The 27,361-nt window shown below is 37.5% G+C and overlaps 1 protein-coding gene across 1 annotated transcript; it reads left to right on the top strand.

Annotated features, from left to right (window-relative positions):
* Positions 1–1,003: 1,003 nt before the first annotated feature.
* Positions 1,004–26,952, top strand: LOC136240720 (uncharacterized). Its single transcript, XM_066031757.1, has 3 exons — positions 1,004–1,135; positions 16,795–20,546; positions 26,702–26,952. Exons 1-3 carry the CDS (start codon positions 1,124–1,126, stop codon positions 26,796–26,798), a joined length of 3,861 nt encoding a protein of 1,286 aa, XP_065887829.1. The 5' UTR covers positions 1,004–1,123; the 3' UTR covers positions 26,799–26,952.
* The last annotated feature ends 409 nt before the right edge of the window (positions 26,953–27,361 follow it).

Genomic DNA, 27,361 nt, shown 5'->3' with positions numbered 1-27,361 from the left:
GAAATTAACAGTGTACCCCACCACACACCCTGGACTTACACCTCCTGTAGCACTTTTACACTCTGGTGTTATATTTCTTGCAGCACCTTAGCACTCTTCTTTCACACCCTCTAAGTGTCACCACAGCACTCTTTTCTAACACCTGAAGGGAGTTGTTTTTAAACATGCAACTGGACACCCCTAAAGGTGCTTTTGGTACACCTGAATTTTAACAGTGTGGGACTTCGTTTACAGTTGAACATACTTTTACCTGTTCCCATGGTGGTTATCCAACATTACGCCATAACGAAGAGATATTACAGCCCAGTTAATGTCAGAAGTTTGTCCAAATGTAGCCACTGAGCCTACTTTGCAGCCTGTCTCTAGTGAACGATTTTTTCATCGCTCTGCAAATACTGAATGTGGTGCTCGTTTGGATGTGAGAGCTCAGGGATTCTGGGGTGTTCGTCATCAGCAAGCTTATTTTGATGTTCGTGTTTTTAATCCATTGGCCAACACAAATCGCTGCAATTCTCTTGCCAGTTGTTTTCGGTCTCATGATCGAGAAAAGCGTAGGACTTACGAACAACGTGTGCGTGAAATTGAAAGGGCATCATTCACACCTCTTGTGTTCTCAGCTTTGGGAGGAATGAGCAAGCCTGCAGAAACCACCTACAAAAGATTAGCCTCACTCCTTGCTACAAAGAAGAATCAACAATATAATGTTATGATCACCTTTATTCGCTGCAGATTATCTTTTTCCCTACTACGTTCAGCTATCATTTGTCTTCGTGGAAGTCGTTCTGCTGCTGGTCGGCCTCATAAAGATCTCACTGACTTTTCTCTTGCTGTGAGTGAGGGAAAGCTCCCTCTTTCTGACTGATGAACTATATGCAATTTTGTGTGTGTTTGAATAATTAAAAAATTATTAATATTTAAAAAAAAAAAAAAAAATCTAGTAACGGGTGAGAGGGCGCGTTAACTGGATGACGTACCGTAACGAGGATTGTACGTGACGTCACTACAGGTTTAATAGGCGCGTTGCCAATCCTTTATTACGTGTATTATCTATGGTGCGAGCCAGAGGGAGCAAAAGTGCGGGAGTCAACGTAGTTTGGAGCACAGAATCAGTCTAATCTGCAAGATGGCAATTCAAGTGAGTAACCGTACGTAGCTAGCCTTCCGAAGTTTCGTGCTGCATGACAGTGGAAAAATGGCGGCACAGCGTGCAATCTTAGCTACATCCGGGCCATCCCTTTCTCGAGCCATTTTAGGTTGGTCGCATGGCATGGTTGAAAATATATTAACTGATTTTGCAGGCCGTAACTTAAGCAGTAATTATGATTGAAGCCGGTATTGGAACAGGTGATACAACCCACCGCAATTCTCCCTGTAGAGATACCCAGGATTAGTGGGGCTAGGAGAGATTTGTACAATCATACATGTGTGATCTGTATCCAGTTGCAAATCAAGTCAAGTGGGCTTTAATAATACAAATGTAAGTATTCAAGAAATGTTCTGAAGGCACACACTCTTGCATTAGTATGTTTCCTAGGTAGTGACACCACCTTGGGGAAATTTAGCAATCAATTCCCCCACTAACTCCAACCTCGGCCCGTACTTGTGGTAGTTGGGCATTACATTGATAGGCGCACAATGCTTGTGCTTAGAGTTTCTTGTGGTGCAGACATACTTAACTATGTGCAGTATATATCCTTTTCTTTATTTTTGGTTGGTTGCATGCATGGCATAGTACGTGCATTAGGTTTTGAAAATATATTTGCAGGTAAACAGTAATCTCACAGCTGGCTATTATATTTTTATTATTAATTACTTTTAATTTTATTTTTTTCATGTAATGGTTCAAGCTTGTGCTTGAGAATTTCTAGTGGTATGGACATACTTAACTATATATGTGCGGTATATATCCCTTTCTTTATTTTTGGTTGGTCGCATGGCATAGATTTTGAAAATTATATTTGCAGGTAAACAATAATTAAATCAAAGGCATAGGAACATATTTAGGAGTGGGGGGGCCAAACCTTACTATAGAAGCACACACGTGACCTAGTTAGTACTAAATATAGCACAATGAAAGAGCCCATCTTTGTGAGCTTTGCAGTACACAAAACTTTAATAAAGTGCATAGCTACTCATACTTGTACCTAACTACATATACACCTAGCTTGCTGTGACACTGCTGTTTATGCAGCTTATTGCTAGAGTCTATGCTATGGCACGTGAACACAGGACATAACTTGACAGGCGGCTGAAACTCAACTACTGCTCTTCTTCTCATTTAGCACTCAGCAGTCTTCAACTCTCCACAGGAATATACACTCACTAGCTACGTCACTTCTTGTTTCGAAACTCAGCACAATCTGGGGAGCATTAAAACGAAGAGAACATAATATCTCGTCAGTTTCATCACTCTGTAGCTTGTCTCAAACCTCTCCGTAGTTGGCATATAGACTTGCTACTCCATTTCGCCGGTGTTTTGAAACTCGGAACATTAACAATCCGGGGAGCATTAAATTGAAGAGGATATCCACTTTCATGAATTTCACTGTTGAAATCACCGTTTCGCTGTACTGCCACTACTGTATGCTCAGTGTTTAACACACATTTATCGGCTGCTAGTGTCAAACACCACACGATTTCCTGCATCAGACATCTTCACAGTCTGACAATTCAAAATTTTGGAATCATGTGATAGAGGGCATTAAATAAAGGCACAGATGATACTATGGGAAAGTACCTGATCGAAAGTACCTGCCTTCCAAGAGACTCGCTGTCTGTTTGGGCATAACCAATTAAATCACTGGATTTATGTCGACCTTGAAGTTTTCTATATAACTGACAGTGATTCTGTTTAGGGCTTGGAGTGAGCCGTGGATTCAGGGCCGGTCAGAGACTATCTCACTAAGTGAGAAACAAACTGAGCGGCTTATGGCTGAACATGTGAGATGTATCTTAGGGTAGCACAGCATGCCTACTCACGGTAACTCACCTATCTTATGTATACAGTATTTTGTAGTCATAAATGAACTTAATTTTAGTTGTAAGAGATGAACACTGGAACTTGTACATTAATTTTGTGCTATAAGCTAGCTCAGTATCTGTGTGAATTGTACTTGAATGCTAACATGCATCCAGTATACTGTGGATCCAGAGTGTATAAAATTATATGTACATGGTTGATATATTAATTTAGCCTGGTTGATTTAATCTATTATTTATCTCATACTGTAAGCCACCGCTAATACATATACAGCTTTATACCATGCTGACATCATAGCTATAATGGTTCTAGTACACATGTATGAATCAAATTTAGCCATTGTTTAATTTAATTACTTGCTGATATAAACAACCATACAATCATCATGTGTATGTAATTATGAAATGGTGGTTCATGATATATAGCACTGCACATGTATGCATTACCGTAGCTACAAAAACAAGGTAAATGGTTACAACTAAATGTAACTTAATTCTTCAAGAATCAAATGTACCAAAAAACAATCTTCTTTCACACTTTGCAATAAACTCTTTGGCAACACTAACTAGATCTATGTGATCTGTTTTTTCTTTGTGCACATGCAGAATCATACAGTTGTTGAGATGTGACTGGAGCATGCTAGACCGTAAGTAAGTTTTCAGACGGCGCAAAGCAGAGAAGGTGTGTTCTGCAGTGGCAGAAGTTACCGCTATAGTGTGTACAATTTGTAGCAATGTTCTGACCTCACTAAATAAAGTTTTACTAATTTCAACTGCATTCATTACTTCACTTAAGGTTGTAAGTATGGTCACTTGTTTTATGCAAGTAGTAGGATTTAGCTCATTATATGTACGAATAAGCTCCGGTAACATTTTTAGCTGATCAGTTAGCCTGTCAATATTTACATCACACTTATAAATTTCCAACTCAGTGGGTATCATGGTAAAGCTACCATTAGCAGTATCTAACAAGGTTTTTTCCAATAATGCAGCAAGAGGCATTCCCCTATCCTAGTATGCAAATCAGTGACAACAATGTCAAATGCTTCAAAATACTGCTGTTTGTAATAAGCTTGAGGGATCTCAAAAACATGCACTGATGATGTACTATCTCTTCGTCTTGGTGGCCTCCCTTAATCGTGGTAAAATTGGCTGGTTAGTGAGACCATCTGATGCTCCAAGTATTCTTGAATAAAATGTGTTGAATGAATTATCATCTCGCTGCCTTGCTAGAAAACCAATAGTCAGCCTCGATGCCTGTACTGCTTGCTGCAGAGATGTTTCTTTCCCTTGAACTGCAATGGAAAGCTTTTCTGTGGCTGAGAATATAAAGTGGGACAACTGGAGTCCAAAGTACACACTAAACGTCTCCATGCTATTAAGGAGACCAACAGCCTTTAAAGCATTTTCATCTTTGCCTTCTTTGATTTCATCAAGCCTGTCTTGAATCAAGCTGTAGTTTTTTAAAACTGCATCCACTGCTCGTGTCCTTGCTGTCCAACATGTTGGACAAAGTGGCTTGAGAGTGGTAGAAGCAGCACCACATGATACATTAGCCATTAAACTTTCAAATAATGGCTTAACTCCATTACTAAATTGAGAGCCTCATGTATGCATAAAACCTGTCTACCTACTTGCTGCAAGCTTAAGTTAGTGCAGTGTGCTAAGCAGTGTACGTATATAACCCTAGGCTCAATTTCCTGAAGTTTTGCTGCCACTCCATTAATATGCCCACTCATATTTGCATATGCTTGGCCTCGGCATTGGTCAAAGGGCAGCATTATTCCTACGATGAATGTCTTTATTACATAAGAGATGGTTTCAGCATTTGTTTGGGGAATGTCTATCAAGTGCAGAGGTGCCTCATGAATCCGAAATAGATCATACCCCACCTTATTGCAATGCACAATTGCTCCTTGTGGCTAAGATCAGTTGTTTCGTCCGCTATCAAGGAAAACATTCCAGTTTTCTTTATTATTATTATTATTAACACTTTACAGTGACCAGCACTGAAGGTCTACAACAACATGTGCTGTAGCCTTAGGATTACCTAACCTAGTTTCAAGGACTTAGACTTAATGACTTATACAGTAGCTGGAAAGGTGTAACAGAAAAGGGGCCAAAGTAAGGAAAAAAAATCCCTCCAACCCCAGGAATCGAACTGCAGGTCACCCAATGTCTAGTCGGGGCCACACTCAGTCTTCCTTCAGGAGGGATGGATTTTCTTCCTTAATCCTAAGGTGTTTATTATTAACACTTTACAGTGACCAGCACTGAAGGTCTACAACAACATGTGCTGCAGCCTTAGGATTACCTAACCTAGTTTCAAGGACTTAGACTTAATGACTTATACAGTAGCTGGAAAGGTGTAACAGAAAAGGGGCCAAAGTAAGGAAAAAAAATCCCTCCAACCCCAGGAATTGAACTGCAGGTCACCCAATGTCTAGTCGGGGCCACACTCAGTCTTCCTCCTTTATCTCTGATAACAGATTATCTTGAACTCTTTTAGCCATCAAGCCTATTAATTCAGTTGTAATTGCTGCAGAAAGATAACACCTTTCACTTATAAACTTTTGAAGGCCATGATTATCTTTAGCTCTAAGTAGCAGTAATTGCATTAAGTTACCTTCCATGTCTTCATGACCACTTATGGCTAATCCTTGTCTTAGAAGATACTGTAATGAAGACATCAAAATAAGAAAGCTGTCTCTTCTAGTTTTGAGTTCTAATTTATGCTGACTATTTAAATGAGCATCTATGCCTGGTTGGTTCAACATCGCTAACTTTAGCATAGCCTCTCTATGAAGACCTGACTTTTCATGGCGATCAAAACGCTCAGTGGCCTATTCCCAGTTATTAAAGCCTTCTGTGATAAATGTAGCTTCACCCAACTTATCGTTCAAAAGATTCCGATTAAAGCAATAGCGACAGATAGCACAAAATGCAAATAATCTTGTCACACATAGAACTAACCATAGGTAACTTTTGTACCAATCAGCATTAAACTGCCTAGCATGCCTTGTACCTTTTTGGTGCTTTTAAGCACATTAGGATCAGTTACCTGGTACACTTCAAGGGAATCTTGGCAACACTGTGCTTTGCACTGTATAAGGTGAGTGGCAGTTGGTTCATTTGAATCAACAAAAAAATGCAGAGGTTGAAGATAAGCTCTTATTCGAGGTAATAACTTCAGCTGGAACATAACCATGACCAGATTGGACCAAAGGTTTCATTGCTGGTTCTGTGGTCGTGCTTGCTTGAGGTGTTTGCAATTCATGATCAGTCTTCCTGACTTCGCAGTCTTCACTATAGTTAGAACAATAAAGCTGACTAAGTGTTCTCTCTTTGTAATAACATGTATAAATAAATTGGTCAGCTGCATGAGTACAGCTAACATGCATGAGTGAAAATATCACATCATATCACAGCTAAAATGCACACACCCCCAATATCTATTCACTCTAGCTATGTATATGTAGCATACTGTTAATTCTTGAGTTACAAGTTAAAAGGTGAACAATATTATTTCAGTACTCAGGTAACTACAATTGTGGGATTTAGTAATGGGAATCTTTGCTATGCACTACTAACCTGGAGTCCAGGCTGGAGGGTTCTACTACTTTTGCTTTCTTAGATGGACAAGGCAAAAACTCGAAAATCTTTCGTTGTGACATGTTGTATTTCAGCTGCAAGTGTGAACACGTGGCTCTACTAAAAATAGCACTTGAAAGACTTCCCGTTTCCTGTTAATATGCTCTAGTAAGTATTTGTGCGCATTTGTATGGTTTCTCGTAGCGGAGATTATTGTGAAGTACTGCTGCAGCACGATTTATAGGAATTTAGTAATGTAATACAGTGCATCAAAAAGTGGGGGGGGGGGGGGCAAATCAGGTTTTTCAAAAAGTGTGGGGGCCATCCCCCCCCCCCAGTTCCTACGCCTATGAATTAAATACTTATCTCACGGCTAGCTTATTTTAATTTTATCATGTAATGGTTCAATTCAAGGCTTGTGCTTAAGAGTTTCTAGTGGTACGGATGAGGGATTACTTTCAATTTATGAAAAAGTTAAGTTGGTGAGGCTTTTGAAGCAATTACATTAAGAAGTTCTGCAAATATGGACATTGTTGTGCTTAATCATGGAAACACATTGCAAACTAACCTGCAAGGCTAATTCACGTTATAATGCTTTTATTTCAGTGTAACACTAATGGGTGTCAAGAAATCAGAATGCCACTAAATTGCAATAGTTTCCCTCAAAATATCTGCCATTCAAATTGCCACCGACAAGAAAGTGATTTTCAACCTCAAAATGATGTGTTTAAATTTCCTCTAATTTCCTTCTGTTATAGCTCATTTAAATGCCATTCACTGCTCTTTACAAATCTGGTTTGGAATCAGGTGTCTATCACGTGTCACGGGTATATAACACCAATTATTACATGGCCCCGAAAAATGTATGGGGAATTTGCTACATGGCATTGGTTTATATATTAAGCCATATTCACATGCCAAAATTTGGGCTTCTTCTAGCATCATCATTATTTTTGCGGAGAGTTGCTTACACGTATCACACCCGGAAAGTTACTAAACAGACTAGGCCTGAGCAATTAGCAATTAATCAATTATCACAATAACCACTATGTTTGCAACACAATCGATTCTATAACAAGCACAGCAATTTATCACAGCTCCCGTTAATTAAATAGGCCTTACAATCATGTGCATAACTGAAATTTTGTCACCTGATTAATAGAAATGGCGACAGACAATGTGGTCATGCTGTCACAAGATGAATCGCTTGAATTGTTAAGGTTTGAAGGAGCCACGAGCAGAGTGTGGAATTATTTTGGCTTCCCAGCTAAAAATGGAAAGTTTCTACTTTCAAGAGCCAGATAAGAAGAAACGGAAGCAAGTGAATTGCAAGCTCTGCCTTCGAGATTTTTCATATTTTGGAAACACCACTAATATGTGGGGCAACATCTTAAAGAGTCCCATCCTGGTCACTTCAGGGAAGCTAAACTTGATGAGAGTTCACTAAGGTCTGCTAATGCTAGCACTTTTAATATTCCTAGAACTGCTGAGATGACCAGGGAGACAACTATGGAACAGTTACTGTTCATTATATTAGTCGTGCTTTTGATCTCCAAAGTCATTTGTTAGGAAAAAAGGAATTTGTGCAATCCCACACAGGAGTGAATATTGTTGAAGAAATTTGGAATGTACTTGATGAATGGAATCTCTTTCCTGACAATGTATCTGTAGCAACTACTGATAATACCTCTAATATGGTTCTTGCAATGGAATTGATGGAATGGATGAGAATTCCATGTTTTTCACACAGCCTACAGTTAACAGTAGAGGCTGCGCTAAGTCTCCAATGCTTTAGCAAGATGTTAACGGCTAGTGAGTCATTTTTGTCACTCTACAAAGTCTATGTTTATGCTATGTCAAAAGTAAACTGACCTACATTATGATGAGTTGTGTTCAGTACAAGACGTTCTAACTAGGTGGAATTCAGCATACTATATGGCTGAAAGAATAATAGTAATGCAAGAGCCATTAAGTGCTGCTTTGTGTGCTGTTCAGAAAGGAAACCTACTGCCTACTGATAGTGAATTTGTTACCCTTGAGTAGTTCATTGAAGTTATGAAACCAGTAACACAAGTAACTGAAGCAGTTAGGGGTGACTATATCTACAGATAGGTCACTGTTGCGCAGATTGTTTGATGATCATTTAGTGTGTTCTGATCAAGACTCAGGGCTAATGAAGACAATGAAAACTGTTATGATTGATAACCTTCACAAGCAATACACTGAAGCTGCTTTAATGTTTCTCAATGTTTCAGTGTTTCTTGACCAAAGGTTTAAATTGCCATCTTATCTATATAGGTAATGAAGAGATGGCTCGAAGAGAGGGCTACATTACTTAAGCACCTAGAACAAGATTTACTAGATAATACTTTTGTTAAAAAACAAGAATATGAAAGACCAGAAGGAAGCAACCCAGCTAAAAAATTACAAGGGGAAATGGCTCTTGTGTACTTGATCGGAAATATATACAGTAAATGTTCTTCTAATCTTGATTCTGCTGAACAGCAAAAGCAGAGATAATAAAGTATATGCATGTGAGGTTAGCCCACTTCTGTGGTGGAAGCAGAATGAGTCAGGTTTCCTAGAAAGGAGAGGAAGTATTTATTTGTGCCAGCCACATCTACACCTAGTGAGAAAGCATTTAGTATTGCTGAAGGATCCCTAAAATGTCAGTATGCTCATTTTTTGTATGAAAACTTACCTTAAACATGATACTAGACATATGTGAAAGGTGTAATGTAATTCGTGGACTGGACTCGCGTACTGGACTCACGCACTGAGCTGGAAACAGCTTTTAAACAATAATCCAGACATTATTCATCTCTTGCAACACTGGAGACACCGCTATCCAGCTACAACTGCTGATACGCTCTTCCCTAACAAGTCAACAAACTAGCGCATGCACTAATTAATTAGGATACACTTACGATACACAAGTACCAGCAGTGATAAAGCGTGATAGAGGCCATTGGTTGTAGCGTAGATGTTTTCCTTTATTGCTTTAGCACTAGTGCTAGGGTTATAGAGATGAGCCAGTAATAATTCTTAACAGGGTAGTTATAGGTGGCACTGCCTGGCGAGGTGCCGATGGGGCTATGCAAATAAACTGGCTCATCACTACAGCCCTAACACTAGTGTTAAGTACTGGAGCAACAAAGGAAAAACATCTAAGCTACAACAATAACCTCTATCATGTTTTATCACTGCTAGTACTCGTATATCGTAAGTGTATTCTAATTAATTAGTGCATGTGATAGTTTGTTGACTTGTAAGGAAGAGCAGCATCAGCAGTTGTAGCTCGATAGTGGTGTCTCCAGTGTTGCAAGAGATTGTTAATATCTGGATAAATTGTTTCCAGCTCAGTGCATGAGTCCAGTCCGCGGAATACATTAGGCCTATGTGAAAAACCCGACTTGTTTGCATTACCCTGTTTTTGAGATAAATGTCATTGAAATGCATTGGGTAAAAAATGCATGCTACATAAATAATTTTGTGCATGTTTTAATTGCTTGAATAAACAGTGAAGAAAGACTCGAATTGAAATATCTAATATACCAATGGATTCACCTCGTTATGGAGAGTACAAATTTATTGTTTTGTTTCTGTACCTTAAAGCAAAACATGAGTTAGAATTGTTCATTTATGTTGCGGTAAAACATAACTTTATCGTTGCTGTTTCTACCTTCTTGCTTTATAGCATGGGTGCATTTAGGCCAAACACTTTAGTTACCTTGGTGAATGCCCCAGTTCATAATGAATAGAATAACACAAGTCCCAATTCTGTAGCCTGTTATACTCCAGACTTATGATTGGTTAAACAAACGCCTGTAATTTTTCCTGCACTGGGTGAAATTGGTACGACTTTGGTCATGATAGTTAGAGAGAATAAGTGAAGGTTGGAAGTTATTTAATAGTGTAAATGAAGACCATCTAGGGTATACTTTGAAGAAAAGTCAGTATTTTTGCTAAGAAGTTCCAGGCCAAATGGGTGATTCACTCTACAAGCCGCAATTATAGCTGAAGCCACCACACTCCTTACACAACACTCATATAAATTGTTAAACAATATAATCTGTTCCTCACCTAATTTGTACTGGTAGTTTTTGAGATGCTAATAGAATACCAAATGGTTTATATTCCCAGTAGTCCATAAATTATCGTGGCTATTCACATACATAACAGTAATTCATAAATATATGCATTCTTCAATTTTTTGAAAGATCTCTATAGTCCACAGTACAAGCATTAGTATCTTACAATCAACTACCTAACCATCGCTCAGGCTTTCTGATCATGCTGACTGCCTTGCCTGTTGTTCAAGCTTCATGGACCATATACATCGTATGTGTAACAAATCCTTGTTGTTAGACTAATAAGCTCTATTTCACTTGCATACACTACAAGATTTTGCTTCTAAAATTTCAGTAATGCACATATTGGTTCCTTTTCACTTGATACTCGCTATATAGCTAGTGGATCTCACCAAAATGATTTGAAAACCTGCAAAGTAGCTAATTAATGCTACAGAAATTGTATAGTTAAAGGTGATTTTATGTGTATTTGAATATTGATCTAATTTTACTCATTGAATAATATTTGTTTACTAAGGGAGACAGTCATATTAGATTTAGTGCCCATATCTTCATGATCTAAATAGTTGTGTTCAGTGGCGGAGGAAGTAGTTGATATGAGGGGGGCTGACCAAAGACAGAAATGAACTGAGGCACTACATTGTCTCTGGTTTGGTAAGGTGAGACCAAAAAAGAAGAAAAAAAGGTCATAGCCAGTTAACAATAGCTGCCCACCTCACTAACTACGCATTTATAGCTGATAAACTATAAAAATCCTTGCATAGCTCGCTACACACTGCTCTAATACTGTGACTGCTTTATTAGAGTGACTGCTCTATTAGAGTACCTCGATCTTTATCACGGTTTTCAGCCCTACTCCATGAAGGATAATATCAGCATGATATCATTCTGAGGGGGGCTTCAGCTCCCTAGTTCCCCCTTTCCGCTGCCTATGATTATGTTGCAATATGATAGCTAGAATTATTGTTGCAACAAAGTGCATGCAATCCACCTACTAAAACATAAATTTTTTTACAAGATGGCATCACCAGGCTTCATGCCGCACCCACGAACAACCACCATATTGACCAATTTCAGTTTTGAAGAAGGTGAATTGATAATAACAGATTAGAGAATGGTTAATTATTTGTCAAGAGTGTGATTGTACCGTTGGGTATTTCAGGAACACTTCTAATCATTTGGAAAGGGAACACTTCTAATCATTTGGAAAGTCAATTTATAGCATTCAAGAAGAAGCAGCAGGTTAGTGAGCGGAGTACTGAGAGCAGTAGTAGCTCAAGTTAGAATCCCTCCCAGTAAAGGCAAAAGAAAGTTTTATAGCTTACACAAAGTTTGAATCTGTTTCCTTTATCCAGTAGTTACCACAAGGAATTAGCTTGCACTTTCACAGAATTTGTATGTCTAGATATGCAGCCAATAAGTGCTGTAGAGTGAATGGGAGTTTGCAAGCCATTACATACTTTAGAACCACAATTTCAAGTGCTTAGTAGAAATCCAGGACGGAAATCCCACACAGTTATAGCCAAGAGGTCAAATCTCTAAAGTCTCAGTTATTGAATCCAACCAGTTTTAGCATGACAATGAATATTTGGTCAAGGTCACATCAAAATCATTCCTAATTATCACTTACTTGTCATTTTGTCAATAGAGACTTTAAATGTTTAGAGACTGTAGAAGTTCCAGGTGGCCGTGGTGCAGAATAGTGACAGCAATATAGGATAGATGGTAGATTGGGGAGAGGGTATTGTTTGCTGTGACTGGTAATGGTGGCATTATAAAGAATGCTTGTGTGTATCACTTGGAAATATTACACGTTCCTTGTATAGAGCACACATTACAACTGGGAGTTAAAAATATTTTGATGTTAGGAGAGTATCAACAGCATTGGGTTGTTGCCATAAATCAGTTGACTTTTCTCATTGATCCTACAAAATTACAAACAGCAGCAGGTAAACACAAGTTAATACAGGACTGTATAACAAGATGTGGTAGCACATTATCTATGATTGAGAGGATATTGGAACAAAGAGCTGCAGTTTGTACTGTACTTATGATTGTACTCTGATACCTACAGCAGATTAGTTAACTGTTTTAGAAGAACTGGCCAGTGTTTTGAATCTTAATAAATAGGCTATCAAGTTATTGAGTGGCAGTAAATATGCCACAGATTCCTGCATGTTTCCACTTTCCACTGCTACAGCAGCTGTTGCTCAGTTCCTTTTAAAATGAAGGAATAGGATCCCCCTGCAGTAAAAAGTATTAAAGAGAGTATATAGCCCAAGACCTTTAAATATGGTATCTCAACAACTGTGCCGCAGCCACCATAAAGATGAGAGAAGTTCAACCTTTCTGGCTCTTCTGGCATCACAGGCAGGACAATTTGTTAATGGAAACAAGCACCGCAGACAAATGCCGGCAATGTTCAACATGAAGAAGCTTAACGTGATGCCTGTGAGTATACCATGCTTCGTAGAGTCTCACTAAAACACCTGTAACGTGCTGCGTTGTAACAACCCTACCTGGGTCGTTTCCAAGGTTCACTAAACTTATAAAATATGGAAAAATACAAACGTGTAGTAACTATTCATCCATCTCTGCTATGGTCACAGGCTAACCGCAGCAAGTAGCAGGCTACTCTTGACATTCTGACTCAGGCAATAATGCAGGCAGGACCAAAAAAAATTTACAAATCTCATCTGAAAAACAAGAAAAGAAACAAGTTGAAAAACCAGGCACCATGCAGCTAGCTAACTCATCTGGAATTAATCAATAGGTTTTTGGTTGTGCAATAATGCATAATTAATTCATTGTAATTCTCAAATTTTGCAATTCATGAGATTTTCGTAATTCTTCAATTATGTTGCTATGCACTGCTAAGGAAGCACTTGTTAAACAAACCGCTTTTAACAACATATTACACACAGAAGTATCTTCTAAACTGTTTTATAATTTGACTATTAAGTTTTTCCCACAAATTCTCTTGACAAAGCCTCAGAACTGCTCTTCATTCCCACCCGCATGCAGATTCTCTTTTCGCATGGTCATTCATTATTACTGTCAACTGAACATTTTATTCATTATTTATCCTGTGATTGCATAGCAGTAACTAGTTTGGCATTCAGAAAGCCCATTTAGCTAGCTTTTTTGCTGTTCAGGCTCTTAGTTTAAATATATCTACTGTATTCTTACCTGTTAGTTATGGATCTCAAAAATTAGTGGAAATATCTATAATGAATAATGGATAATGAACCGCCTGCCCGCATGTATTTTTGAGGTCAATGAAATGGAAAACAAGGGATTTTTCTTCTAATTGACAAAGTCTGAGGAGACTCACCACACCCGTATTTCAGACCGCCAAAAAGAAACCACCTCAGAACAAAGTTTACCTGTGTGGAAGTTTAATACAGACTTCATTTTGCTTTTATTTCTTAAGTAAAAGCTGCTTTTACCATTTAACGATTTTGCTCACGTGGGTGCATACAAACAAACATAGATAGGTAGATAGATAGGTACACATACACACTTTTACGAAAACAATTTCAGTAAACCAGGTGCGTGCCCACAGTCGGCCTTCAGCGCCTGGTTTAAAAAGCATATTTTAAGTATCAGGCTATACTTATTGTAACATATATCGGCAATAAATTTTGCGGTGACATATGACAAAAATATCTATATTGCCCAGCACTGGCAGGTATGGTAAGATGTACCAGTCATTATCAACTTGTAGCACAGTTTGCTGGCATTACCCTGTGTGGCAGTATTGTTTAACCATAACCAAGCCCAAAAATGCCTTCAGAGCAACCCATAAAGTCTCTATGGAATTTTAGAAATCTATTTAACTGAATTTTCTATTAACCAACCAATGAACTTGGTTTTTCACTCTCCATCCTGAGATGTACCTTTTTGCCAACCGCAGTACATACAATACACACATCACAGGCTTACCTTTGTACTCCTTTGTGTCCCAGTTCTTTTTGCTGACTATGCAAGGTGTCAATTTGTGGTACCATGATACGGCTTCTCTGTGGCTGTGGTGGTGTGATTGCAGAGGCATTTGTCGTACTGTTCTTTGTTTGTATTGCTGTAACAGATAGCTGAAGATGAAGTGTAATGGCCACTGCACTTTTCAGTAATAACAATTGATTATTGGGGTGCGCGTTCAGTCACAAAATTAATTTTATAGCATGCCTGGTGCTATTCTTTCTTTTCGTGCAGTATATGCGGGTTCAATAGTTATAAAGAAGTAGTAAAGTAAACAAATAAGTAGAAGGAAAAAATTAGAATGATTAGGGATCAAAGAAACAAGGGAATAGAGTGAAACAATAGAGGTTACCTGTACTTGCAGATGTAACACTGTAATGGGTGTTAATTTTAGTCTTTATTTAAGTCATGGTTTTATAGACTGAAGCATAAGGATTAAATGTCCATTAGTATATCTGCAGGTATAGCAGGTGCATATTTAGGGGGTTTCCTGGGGTTCTGGAAACCCTATTTGAAATTTTAACTTGTAGGCTTGCAGTAGGAACACCAAACCATCTGCACAAATATGCAGAAAATTGGGAATGGAGCAGAGCAGTATAGCTACAGTGTATTAGGAAACCTAGGGATTTATGGAGAACAAGACAGTATTACAAGGAAAAACATTAATGAATATCGAGATACTCTAATAGAGCATTCAGATGTATTCTAATAGAGCAGTCAAAACTAGAACATTCATAATAAACAGTGTTGGGCAAGTTACTTTGTAACAGTAACTAGTTACATATTACATAATTATTACTTGCAACTGAACTATTTAGTTACAGTTACATATTACTCATAAAATAAAGTAACTATAATAATATTACATATTATATTACTTTTTGTCCACAGCCTTAAGCTGTCACGTGTGAAACTACCTCTTTATCACGTGACATGATTGCGTCGTTGGGCAATGTGCAAATCTTGGTCATAAGTAAGAAGCTGGTAAATAAGCTTCATTCAGTAGACTTCGTTACTTCGTTGTGGCTAGGCGTTACTCAGAGGATAACTAATGAGATTAGTAACTTCATTACTTCTAGTAATAATATTACGTAATATTAGACTCGTTACAGTAACTATATTACTTAGGTAACGCGTTATATTTGTAAGTAAAGTAAATTGAGTTATATTACCCATTTTTATAGCGTATTTCGTTATATTACTTAGTTGCCATAAAAGTAATAATATTACGTAACGTGTTACTTATGTAACGCGTTACTCCCAACACTGGTAATAAATTGCTATTTAAATAATTAAATATATTAAAAAATAATGTAAACTAACTTCAAAAGTTTTGAGTTTTTGATTGGAGAATTTGGATATGTATTTGGATCACTACAGTACTCCTGACCAGCCATAAACCATAGTGATAGGACTTATAGGGAACTAGAAGCTAATTAAGCATAATATTATATTGAAAATAGCACATATGAATGGTTTGTATTATTCATAGAGCATAATCAAATAAATTTTGAAGCACTTTAATGCGCAAAATTTGTCAGCAGCTGGGGGCTGTGCCCCAGACCCCCTACATCAATAACTTACCACCAAATCTGGAAAACCACCTTGGATACACCCTTATATAGGCAACTTCTCTTGTTTCACTACCTTTTAGCTATTCCCTTGTTTCACAAATTTTTTTTTATTTTTTGATTCCTAATCCAACTAATTTTTCCATCCAGCTAAAAATTTCTACTATTTGTATAGTGCTGAACAATAGTAAAAATTTTACTATCACAGTAGTTACTCATTAAATATCGCGATAGTGAATACTATCCCGATAGTTTATGAAACACTTTGCTCTTAACAAAGTCTCAGTTGTACAGCTATGATTTGTAGTCATATAGAAAGTTATTTTGCATGCACAGGACATTTGTTAATTAACTATGTGGGCGGCCGATGAATATGGACTTTTGGTAAAGCTTTTACAGGCCACTCCTTTGTAAGAAAGCTGGTAATACCTACTGTAAAACAGTATAGAAGGGTTGTTAATACCATTTTAATGCAGATCTGAGCTTATCATAACTATCACGATAGTGATATCCCTACTATCGCGATATATCACACTATCGATACTGTTGCTCAGCCCTATATTTGTACTTAAATTTTGTAGATCTTCAACTCAGTTGTTATCATCCTCACTATTTTAGTTCAAGCTGTGGTGTGTACACAAGGAAATATTTTCTATAAAGCCACAATCATTGTTAATGGGAATGGAAATGATTCTTTGCAATGCTGTAAGGGAGGATGCGAGTGTTCCTCATTGTCCAATGCCTTAAACAACTTAGGCAATGATATGATGATTAGTATAACATCAGATGCTGTGGCTCTTAACTCAGTTGTTAAATTAAAAGGTCCCAAAAGAATTAGAATAACTGGTGTTGAAGGAAACAGAACTAATGTCACTTGTGCCAACAATGGTGGTTTATCATGTGAAGTTTGTAGAGATGTGGTAATTGAAAACATTGTGTGGAACAATTGTGGTAGTGCCGGTACTGTTGGGTTGCAAGGAGGTGTGTATCTGTGGAATAATCCACACAATATTATTATAAGCAACTGTACATTTCAGTTTTCTGTTTGCTGGGGACTTGTGGTGATAAATGCTAGTGGGAATTTGGTAGTTGAAAAATCTGAATTCTCATCAAACATGCCATCTAATACTGATGATGGAGGTGGAATGATGATAGCTGGAGCCCCTAGAGAAGGGCTACTTTACCCATTGCATATATTATTATCTGGTGTCACATTCACTAATAATGGGAAACGTTCAGCTACCGGAAATGGCAGTAGCTATAGTCTGAATGTCAACGTTGTTGATGCATTAAATATCATGATAGAAGATTCAAATTTTACACACAACAATGGTGACAGTGTTGTCTATTTTAATGTGAGTACATACAAAACCAAAGGCACACATGTGCTATTCAATAACACTTGGTTTCATGGTAATGCTATGGAGAATGGTGTCGTGGTTCAAATTTACTTTTATAATGTCCACTTGGCTAAACAATCCATACTTCAACTTTCTTGGTCTAATTTTACTAGTAACGTTGGGTCTAGTGTTCTTTCTTGTCAAACATATGGAAGTAACATAAACATTAAGCTAGAGAACACAAAATTTTCTCATAATAATGGAAGTACGTTATTTGGTGCAGTTAATTTCCCTATCAATGCTATGAATAGTAGTATATTAATAAGAAACACAAACTTTATTGATAATGATATTTCAGCACTATATATTGCAGTTCACTCACAAAGCACACAAATTCTGTTTGATGATGTTGTGATCATGGGTGGTAGTAATACAGATACTCAGTACAACGGACTTTATATTGTGACAGACTATGCTTGTATTATAAATATCAATGAATTATCTCTCCAATATCTGAATATTTCTAATTATGGATTATATGTTGAAGCACTAATTTACGACTTTACCCTAAGAGATAGTTCCATTATCAACAGTTTTGGTTTAAAGAGCCCGGCTCATTTTGATATCAAGTATGCGAATTTTTCATCTGAATTTTTCATTACCAATTGCTCTTTTACTCACAACTATTTGACAACCGATAGAACTATTGGTATAGTTTCTATACTGGGTGAAATAACAGGATATATGATATTAGAATCTTTGAAGTTTACTAATAACTCAGGATGTGCATTGTATGTTGCAAATTGTCAAGTAGATATGAGAGGGACTAGTATTTTTAAAGATAATAATGCTATTGAAGGTGGTGCCATATATTTTGATAACTCACTTGTAATATGGCGTAATACAACACTGCTTTTTCAAAATAATGCAGCTGCATTGTATGGAGGTGCAGTATTTGTGAAAATTACTAAAGGTTATAAATTGTTTTTCCAACCTCCCCTATGTGTTAATGTATCATTTCTTGATAACAGTGCAGCATTTGGTGGAAACTCCTGGTACTTTAGCATTCCTACAAGTTGTCCTTTAAATATAAGTGCTGTCCTTTACCAACTTACAAGGATTAACTATGGTTTTAGTACATACAATAAGCAGATTAATGCATCTCCAAATGATTTACGTTTTACTTCCACCTCCACAAGATGTGTTGATAATACTACTAGATGTAGTAGCTACAGTGTTAAAAATATCATGCCTGGCCAAATATTAAATATTCCAGCAGAAGTTGTAGACTATTTCAACCTCCCTGCTGGACCTATGCAGTTTTATGTGACCTGTATTAACTGCAGTGGGTATCATATTACTGGAAACAATCCTGTTTTGATCGGTAAAAGTTTCCAAGATGTTGCGATTGTTGGAAGAAATGTTGTTTCTAACAACACCAATGTTACATTATTACTTAGATCATTTTTGAATGCTGAAACAAAAGTGATATCCATAAACCTAACTGTAGAGTTGACTACCTGTGTACCAGGATTTGAATATTACAATGAATCTGGATTTCAAACTTGTAAATGTTATAAAAATAGGAAACATATTATATTTTGTAGCAGTGACACATCTGCAGAAATAAAGAAAGGTTATTGGATTGGAATTGTAAATAACAAGACCACTACTACTTTTTGTCCGAAAAAGTACTGCACACTTAAGCATTGTGGTAATACTACTGATTACTGCACATTGCCATTAAGATATGACATACAGTGTGGAGAACACAGATGTGGTCCTGCTTGTGGTAGCTGCACACCAAATCATGTTCTATCATTTGATTCTGATGTTTGTGTTAATGAGAATCAGTGTTCTACACGAATGACAGCTCTTTTGCTTATCTTATCGTTTATGTATTGGATAGTGGTGGTAGCTGTCATAATCATTCTAACAAATTTCAATTTTCAAGTTGGCTTGGGATATGCATACGGAATTGTTTACTTTTACAGTGTTATTGACATCTTGATAGAAGAAAATGTGCTAGTAACTGGAGGATTGTTTAGATTTGTCGCTACTTTTTCTAGCTTTGCAAAGCTAACACCTCAGTTTCTTGGAACAATGTGCTTCATAAAGAGTGGCCAGTGGAGTGGAATAGACCAACAGTTTTTTCATTATGTCCATCCAATTGCTATATTGTTTATTTTATTGTTAATCATCTTAGTAGCTAGGTATTCACCAAGAGTTTCTATGTTAATTGGTCGGAGCATTATCCGTGCTATATGTCTTATATTGCTGTTGGCCTATACATCTATAGCATCTACTTCATTAGAATTATTAAGACCGTTAATGTTTCATGACGTCCAAGGCGTTTATACCTACTCCTCACCTCACTTGCCTTATTTCCAATGTCGACATATCTTGTATGGTTGCTTTGCTATAGTATGTGAAATAGTGATTGTAATTGGTCTCCCACTTTTACTAATCTTGGAGCCTTTTATCAGCTACAAAGTTGATTTTGCTAGGATACGACCATTGCTAGATCAGTATCAAGGATGTTTCAAAGATAACCGTCGTACATTTGCTGCTTTTTATTTGCTGTGTCGACTGGCTATTATAGCAGTGGTATATGCTGAAACTAGAAACTACTACAATCGACTTTTTATGCTGAATGTTGTATGCATTATTATTGCAATGGTTCATACATCAGTCTTGCCATATAAGAATAGTAATTTGAACACTCTGGATGGAATAATATTGCTGACAACTGTTTTAATTGTTAATGTAAACACTGTGCTGTCTTACACCACATTTGCTTCCAGCAATACAGAGTTGGTGATTGTGCTAGTAATTGTCCCTCTAATTGTATTTACTGGATTTGTTTTAGTATCAGTGTACAATAAATCTCATTGTTGTAAACAAGATAATGAGTTGAATGCTGTTGATTATGATGCTTTGTTCAATGAAGATGATAGAGATGATGACAGAATTGAAGATGAACTTTCAACAAGGTAATTTGCCTAAGTATGAATATATTTAATAATTACTCAATATAATTATGTGCACTTTCTCTCAAGCACTGTGGACTTTTGGGATTTGTGTATATAATTATTTCAGTCATATCCCTCTAAAGCATGTTATATCCTAGTGTGTGGGAGTGTCAAAATGCTGCATTGGGTGACAACCACCATACAGGTAGTGGCTCTTCTAAGTTATCTATCACCCAGTGGTAACTAACTTATCACCCTGTGTAGTGGATGGAGCCACCTGGACTAGTTTGTTGCATCATAATAACCGTGAAGGGTATTGTTACTAATGAAGCAAATAGTCAAATATATTTATGAAAATTTTTAACACACCAGTATGAAGCCAAGTTCCTGTCTTGTCTTATTTTGTCCTTGCTCAGCATGTGACTAAGGTGAGGTATACCTGGACACTGCTGCTGTCCATTACTGTAATTTATAGCCTGTATATACCGTATAGAGGATAACTGTAGCGGGGGTAAACTTTGATGAATAGCAAGCTAAATTGCATTTGACGAAATAAATTTTGGCGAATTCAAGCTCAATCCATAGCTATAAAGATGCAAATCTCAGGCGCTATGAGTAATTGGCAGGTGAAAATTTTGGCTAATTTGTAGCGAATCGCCAAATTCGCCAAAGTTTTCCTCCACCAAAGTTTCCCTCTATATGGTAGTGTCTCTGTAGTAGCTATGTACAAAGTTAAGTCTCCACAGAATCTGTTAACTATTGTGCTCACCAACATGAACTCACTTTAATATCCACAAGCTCCCACGTAGTGGAATTTAAAACTGTTATATATAGCTATCCTGTATACTCGGATGATATTTCATTGTTATTGCACTCATAACAGGGTATAGGTATAATGGTAATTAATAGTTATACCACGGCTGTGAGGGATTTGCTGGTGCGTATATACATCCAAAGCCTGAGGGCTGCGGGTGTATAATATCAGCAAATACCAACAAGGGGCTGGCACTCCAATATATCCTGTACTCCGATCTTCATCCTCGGTCAAAGTGGTCAAACTTGAAAAATAAGTCTTGACCTTTGACTTTTACTAAAATTTGTGCTTGACCCTTGACCAAAATTCTGGTAAAATTACATTCACATTGCTATTTTAAAAGTATCAATCATGGTATACACTTTACAAATCGTGCTTGTCCTTTGACCAGCTGCAAAATTTTAGCTTGACTTTTGACTTTCACTATGACCGAGGACGAAGATTGGAGTACAGGATATATTGGAGTGTCACCCCCTTGACCAAGCAGCCGTGGTATAAGTGATATATATCACTTGGGGCACACTCACCTAATAGGTGAAAGAACTACTGAGAACTCATCCTGTTTGTTTTATACAGTAGCATCTGAAGTGGTTTTAATAGCATGGGCTAATAGCCATCAGAACGTTATCCATATGTTAAAAAGTCATTAATACATTACTACGCAATGTTAGAAAATTTGTGATTGTGGGATGGAGTTTATATTGTTATCATTTTTGTACTAAGTTAAGCCAACTAACTTTGCTATTGGGACAGTAAGTAAGTATTATATTAAGTTAAGTACTTAGGACTGTAAGTCACTAACCTATTTCAATGTAGTAGTAGTAGTAGTAGTAGTAGTAGTAGTAGTAGTAGTAGTAGCTTTGCTGTTCCGTGGTCTGTTCAAAGGCTGATACGCGGTGGGTAGGAATATGCATCACGATCGCCCAAACAATTATTTTGTGCCTTCATTATCCTTTTGTAACAACCAACTAGTCTATCTTAGCAAATATATACTCAGCTTAGCAACCACTACAAAAATGAGTCCCACAATACAAAGCTCTATGTCGCTCAATATAACGAGTCAAAGTGCATTGTTTCTTTGAACTGGCTGGGTATCAAAGTCCAATGTTGCCATGTTGTGAATAAAGTTCATAGATTTTAGCATAGATCCTCGTCCCCAGCCGCCCACGCACTTGATCACGAGAAGGTTGTCTGGTGACTTTGGTCCACTTTCTTGGCCCTAGTGGAATATTGCTACAAACATGTTTCTTGCATGTGCTCATTCATGCTTACATTCAAATGAATACACCTTTCATTCACTTAAAGGAGTGTTACTTTATAACAATCGTTGGAGTAACTAATGAATGCCGATTAAAACTTTATGTACGTAAACTTTCTTAACATTCGTTGGACTTAGAACAACAATCAACGGCGAAGAAGACCTTTAGACCACTACTAAGCTAGTTTTTCAGGTGTATACTTTATTAATGTGCATTTCCTGGGCCAAGAAGTTGGACTAATGTCACCAGACGACCTTTACATCATTGAGCGCGTGGGCGGATGGGGACGAGACTACATAGATTTATGATCTTTTTTTTCGTGTTTGTGAGCCTGAAATAATGTATAACATTTTATGAACTTTTGGCTTGTTTGTGATCCTGAAGTAATCTATGAACTTTTTTATGAACTTTTGGCAGTCTTAGGGTGACCTTTTTTTTGCTCTTCAGTGCCCTATTGATCCACCTATTTACAAGTGCACAGAAAAATTTGGAATTTTCAACTAGAGTAGGGGCCGGAACACATTGATAAAGAGTGCTGAAACAAGCTGGAGTAGTGGACGATATTAAATCACAGTAAAACAATAAGAAGTGTTATATCCACACTGTGAATAGTAGGGATATAACACTTCTTATTGCACAGTATGGATATAACACTTCTTATTGTTTTACTGTGATTTAATATCGTGCTTGCTTCAGTACTTTTTATCAATGTGTTATGGTCCCTACTCTAGTTGAAAATTCCAAATTTTCTATGCACTTGTTTGTTAACTTTTTTGTAAATAAATTATTATGACTGGTGAACCCACGCACACCGCATCTGAAATGGCACCGCACACCCCAATTATCATCTGAAAAGTGAAGTGTCCATTACGCTTTGTTGTCAGCTATGTTCAACCCATTAAGCAGCATTTCGAATCAAGAACCATTCGAAAAGTACCTCTGCAATCCACACATACCGAAAGAAAGAAATGGTGCTGCCCACCCCAGTTATATCAATTATCTTCTGAAAAGTGAAGTATCCATTACGCTTGGTTGTCGGCTATTTTCAACCCGTTACACAGCAGTACGAATCAAGAACTGTTTGAAAAGCACCTATAGCCACTATGAAAAATACAGACGATTTCCGTTACGAAGGAAAGCCATCACGTGCTATCACCAAATCAACACTTTTCGCTGTCAGCAAAGATGAATGGGACACAAAAGAGAACACTGGTAAGTCCATGAAGAATGCATTGTACGTACTGCGGTATGTCAAAAAGCACCTGTCAGGCCAAAGCGACGTCAAACAGTGAAAAAATCAAGCCTGTAGCCTTAGCCATTATTGAGTTATGCTTGTCTGGAGGCATCAGTCAGGCAGTCAGTCAGTAGAAAATTCCGTTAAATAAAGTATTTTTAAATTCCGTATCAACTTCTTGAAAGCATTTCGGGTTGATCTGAAGCTTGTTTGGGCTTAGTTTACCTAACTAATACTGCCTCATTGTCATCAGGGACAATTGAAGCTGGTTTTTGGGTGATGTTATTTCATGGACCACGCCTACTCCTTTGTGGTTCCTACTTAATGTGTGGACTTGGTACATGATGCTGGTTTTGGAGAGTGACCATGGAATTTGTAAACTTTTTATGAACATATTTATATTTTCACATGAACATTTGGAGCAAATCATCTGGCAACACTGTCAAAGTCATTGGAAAACCACTTTCCCATGATATTTCCCGAGCAATATGCGAGTTAAACACCGAGCAGTGCCTTTGAACGCCCACGTTAAAGCGTTATATAGTGATATAACACATAGTATTACTCTCCAGAAATTTCCCTGTCATGGACTAATCATAATTATTTTATGCTTGTATACACATATTTAATCTGATCATAGCACACCTGCTTCAGTCATATAAACAGGGGCGTAGCCAGAACCCGGGCCTCCCGGGCCCAGGCCCGGGAATCAGTAATTCGAGATACTCTAATAGAGCAGTCAGATCGAGATAAATCAGTCTCAGTATTCAGAGAAACAGTGTAGCAAGCTACGTATGTAGTTATAAATAAGGAGGTGAAGTTGGTGGAGGGGAGAAGATCAAGGGCGTAGCCAGGAGGGGGGAACGGGTCGGACGAATCCCCCCACCCCCCTTCAAAAGGCAGAATCTTTTAAACCTAAAAATCACATCAAATCTTATACAGCCCTGGAGCTGTCCAGTAGCTACTTGCACACTAGCATTCCTCTGTACTACTCTTGAGGGTCGCATTGCATTAATGCTGAACATAACAGCTAAAGCCAACAAAACCTTGGGATTTCTCAAACGTAATATCTCATGTGCCTCAATCCATGCTAAGAAATTAGCATACACAGTATTTATTTGTTCCCAACTCGAATATGCTGCAACAGTGTGGGCACCCTGGCAGTCTACCTTAATATCCCAGTTAGAGCAGATACAACGAGAGCAGCCCGGTTTGTGACCAATACATACACATGTGACCCTACTATTAGCGTAACTAACCTTATGGACCAGCTGGACTGGGAATCACTTGAAAGCAGACGATTAAAATTAAGATTATCCATGATGTACAAAATTATCCACAATGTAATTGATATCCCATTTGATTTGTATACTAACTTTGCAACATATTCCAGTACAAGAAATTATCATCCTTTTAACCTCCTATCATTGCAAGCATCAAAGACCTCATATCAGTCCTCATTTTTTTCCAGCAACAATTTCACTTTGGAATGATTTACCTAACCTAGCTAAAGACTCTAATTCACTTGAAGTATTTAAATCTATAATTAAATTATAATTTGCTTATTGTATTGAATTATTTTTTTTGTGATTCGTCTGTACATTTTTCTTCATTTCTGAAGTTGTACAGTATAGGTAAATAAAATAAATAAACAAATCATCGAAATCTATTGCATCACATGATCAGTAGCGCATGTGATGCATGGTGGAAATGGTGAAAGAGTGTTGATTGGTTGAGGCAGACATATTACAAGTCAGCAGCTGCAATAAACTTGAGTGGTCGTGTTATACATGTGTCAGGTGAGCACAGACTGTGAATAGATGATTTATATATTTATCTGATGAACGGTTTGTTTATTTGTCACATGTTGCGGGCATGTGATGTCTCAAATACATTAGAGTACAAGCAAGTCTAAAGTTACTGGCCATCAACAGAAGGGCCGACCGAGAATAATGTATACCTGGAAGGAAGTATTGACAACTAAGCGACTCGGAGTGTGGAGGATTCCCATGTGCTAGAAAATTTGAGGTTGGCTGTCACGGTTTGGAAGTGAAGATTAAGTTAGTATTAGCTACAATAGGTTTATAGTTTCTATAAGCTGCATAAACAGCAGTGTGTAGGTTTTAGCTAGTTAGATGCACAAACAGCACCTTTTAATGTTACTGCCTAAGGGCACATTTGTGTATGCATCATTTTCGTTCAGACGTGGTCTGAGGGGAAGCACCCAGGAGTTCCCCCCAAGAACATTCCACTCGACTTTCTTTTGGTATAGCTTACAACTGGGCCCTGGCATCACCAAAAGTCTGACTATGCTCCTGCATATAAACTGGTACAGGGTGTCTGTCATAACATATTTCTGTGAATTTTCCAAAGTTTAGACTAAATTATATGCCAAAACATCACAACAATAGTGCACAGAATCAATTTTAACAGACTCGATTCTGGTAGAACTGTTACTACTGTGCCTTGCTGTCACCCTTAAATTAAATTTTCATCCCAGTTTCACTTTTATATTTTAGAGTAAATCAGTGCATAGGGCATTCAAATGAAGTTTTAAAAATTTTTCTTCATAGCCCACTATATTTTCACTGATATGAACTCTTGCCAATTTGTTCTGTAAGCTTCTCTTGGGTTTTTACTACATCAGTAAAATTCAAAACGAACCACCAACCTACTATGGAAATTACTAAATAAATAAACACGTACTTTACCATATCTGCGCTGCTCTCTGTAGCATTATTAACAGCTATGTATTTTAGACTTGCTAATAAAATAGGTTGCATATGATATTGATTGTATGCTTGTGAAGAGTAACACGTAAGTTGTGTGTGACCAGCTACAGGTGTGTAGTTAGATTATTTTTGTATAGGGTGGCAGTAAACACCAGTGAGAGAAGTACTAGCTACCACACTTTTCAAGAGTCTCTTCTTGACATACACAACACTGCTGAAACTGAGGATAACTGAACTCACTGTGCAGTAGTTGAAGTAGTTACATTATTTATCATGCACACAATTAGTATATTAGACTTGAAATTATTTGAGTGCTACTATATTTCCTTAAATATTGTGCTCTGTACTTCTTGAATGTATTATGTAAATTTTGGTTAGTTTAAACCATTGCCTGTTTTTGGTACTCATATAATAGTGAATGCAGAAAGAGCAAGGAGGAAAAGCTCTTACCTTCTAAGAATCACTGAAAGGAAAGACTGGTGGTCAAATATATCAACAATAAGGTGTGAATTGAAACTACTAGAAACCAAAATACTATAGTCCTTTAGTCTACTCCTATACTCTAATAAAATATCCATTATTAAAACACCACAGTGTGAGAAAAAAAATACCAGAGTGTGGGCTGAAATTGAATCTCTTCTTGATCCATGCTTTGCTATCTCATCATACCGATTAGAACTATCTTTGTCATGTAGTCGCCAGGGGCGGATTCAGGAACTGGCAAGGGGAGGGGCACAAACAGGCCAAGTTGTAGATGGTTGGAGAGAGCCAGATTCTGTAGTCCAGTGCTGCATTTT

Source organism: Dysidea avara, chromosome 12, assembly GCF_963678975.1.
Source record: "Dysidea avara chromosome 12, odDysAvar1.4, whole genome shotgun sequence".
NCBI classification, from domain to species: domain Eukaryota; kingdom Metazoa; phylum Porifera; class Demospongiae; order Dictyoceratida; family Dysideidae; genus Dysidea; species Dysidea avara.
This window is presented reverse-complemented; position numbering and strand designations above follow the sequence as displayed.

What these genes read in the sequence shown, in the direction of transcription:
- LOC136240720 (XM_066031757.1), top strand. An exon ending in GAAGATGAACTTTCAACAAG is followed by an intron (nt 20,547 to 26,701) that starts GTAATTTGCCTA and finishes ATTTTTGTATAG; the next exon opens with GGTGGCAGTAAACACCAGTG.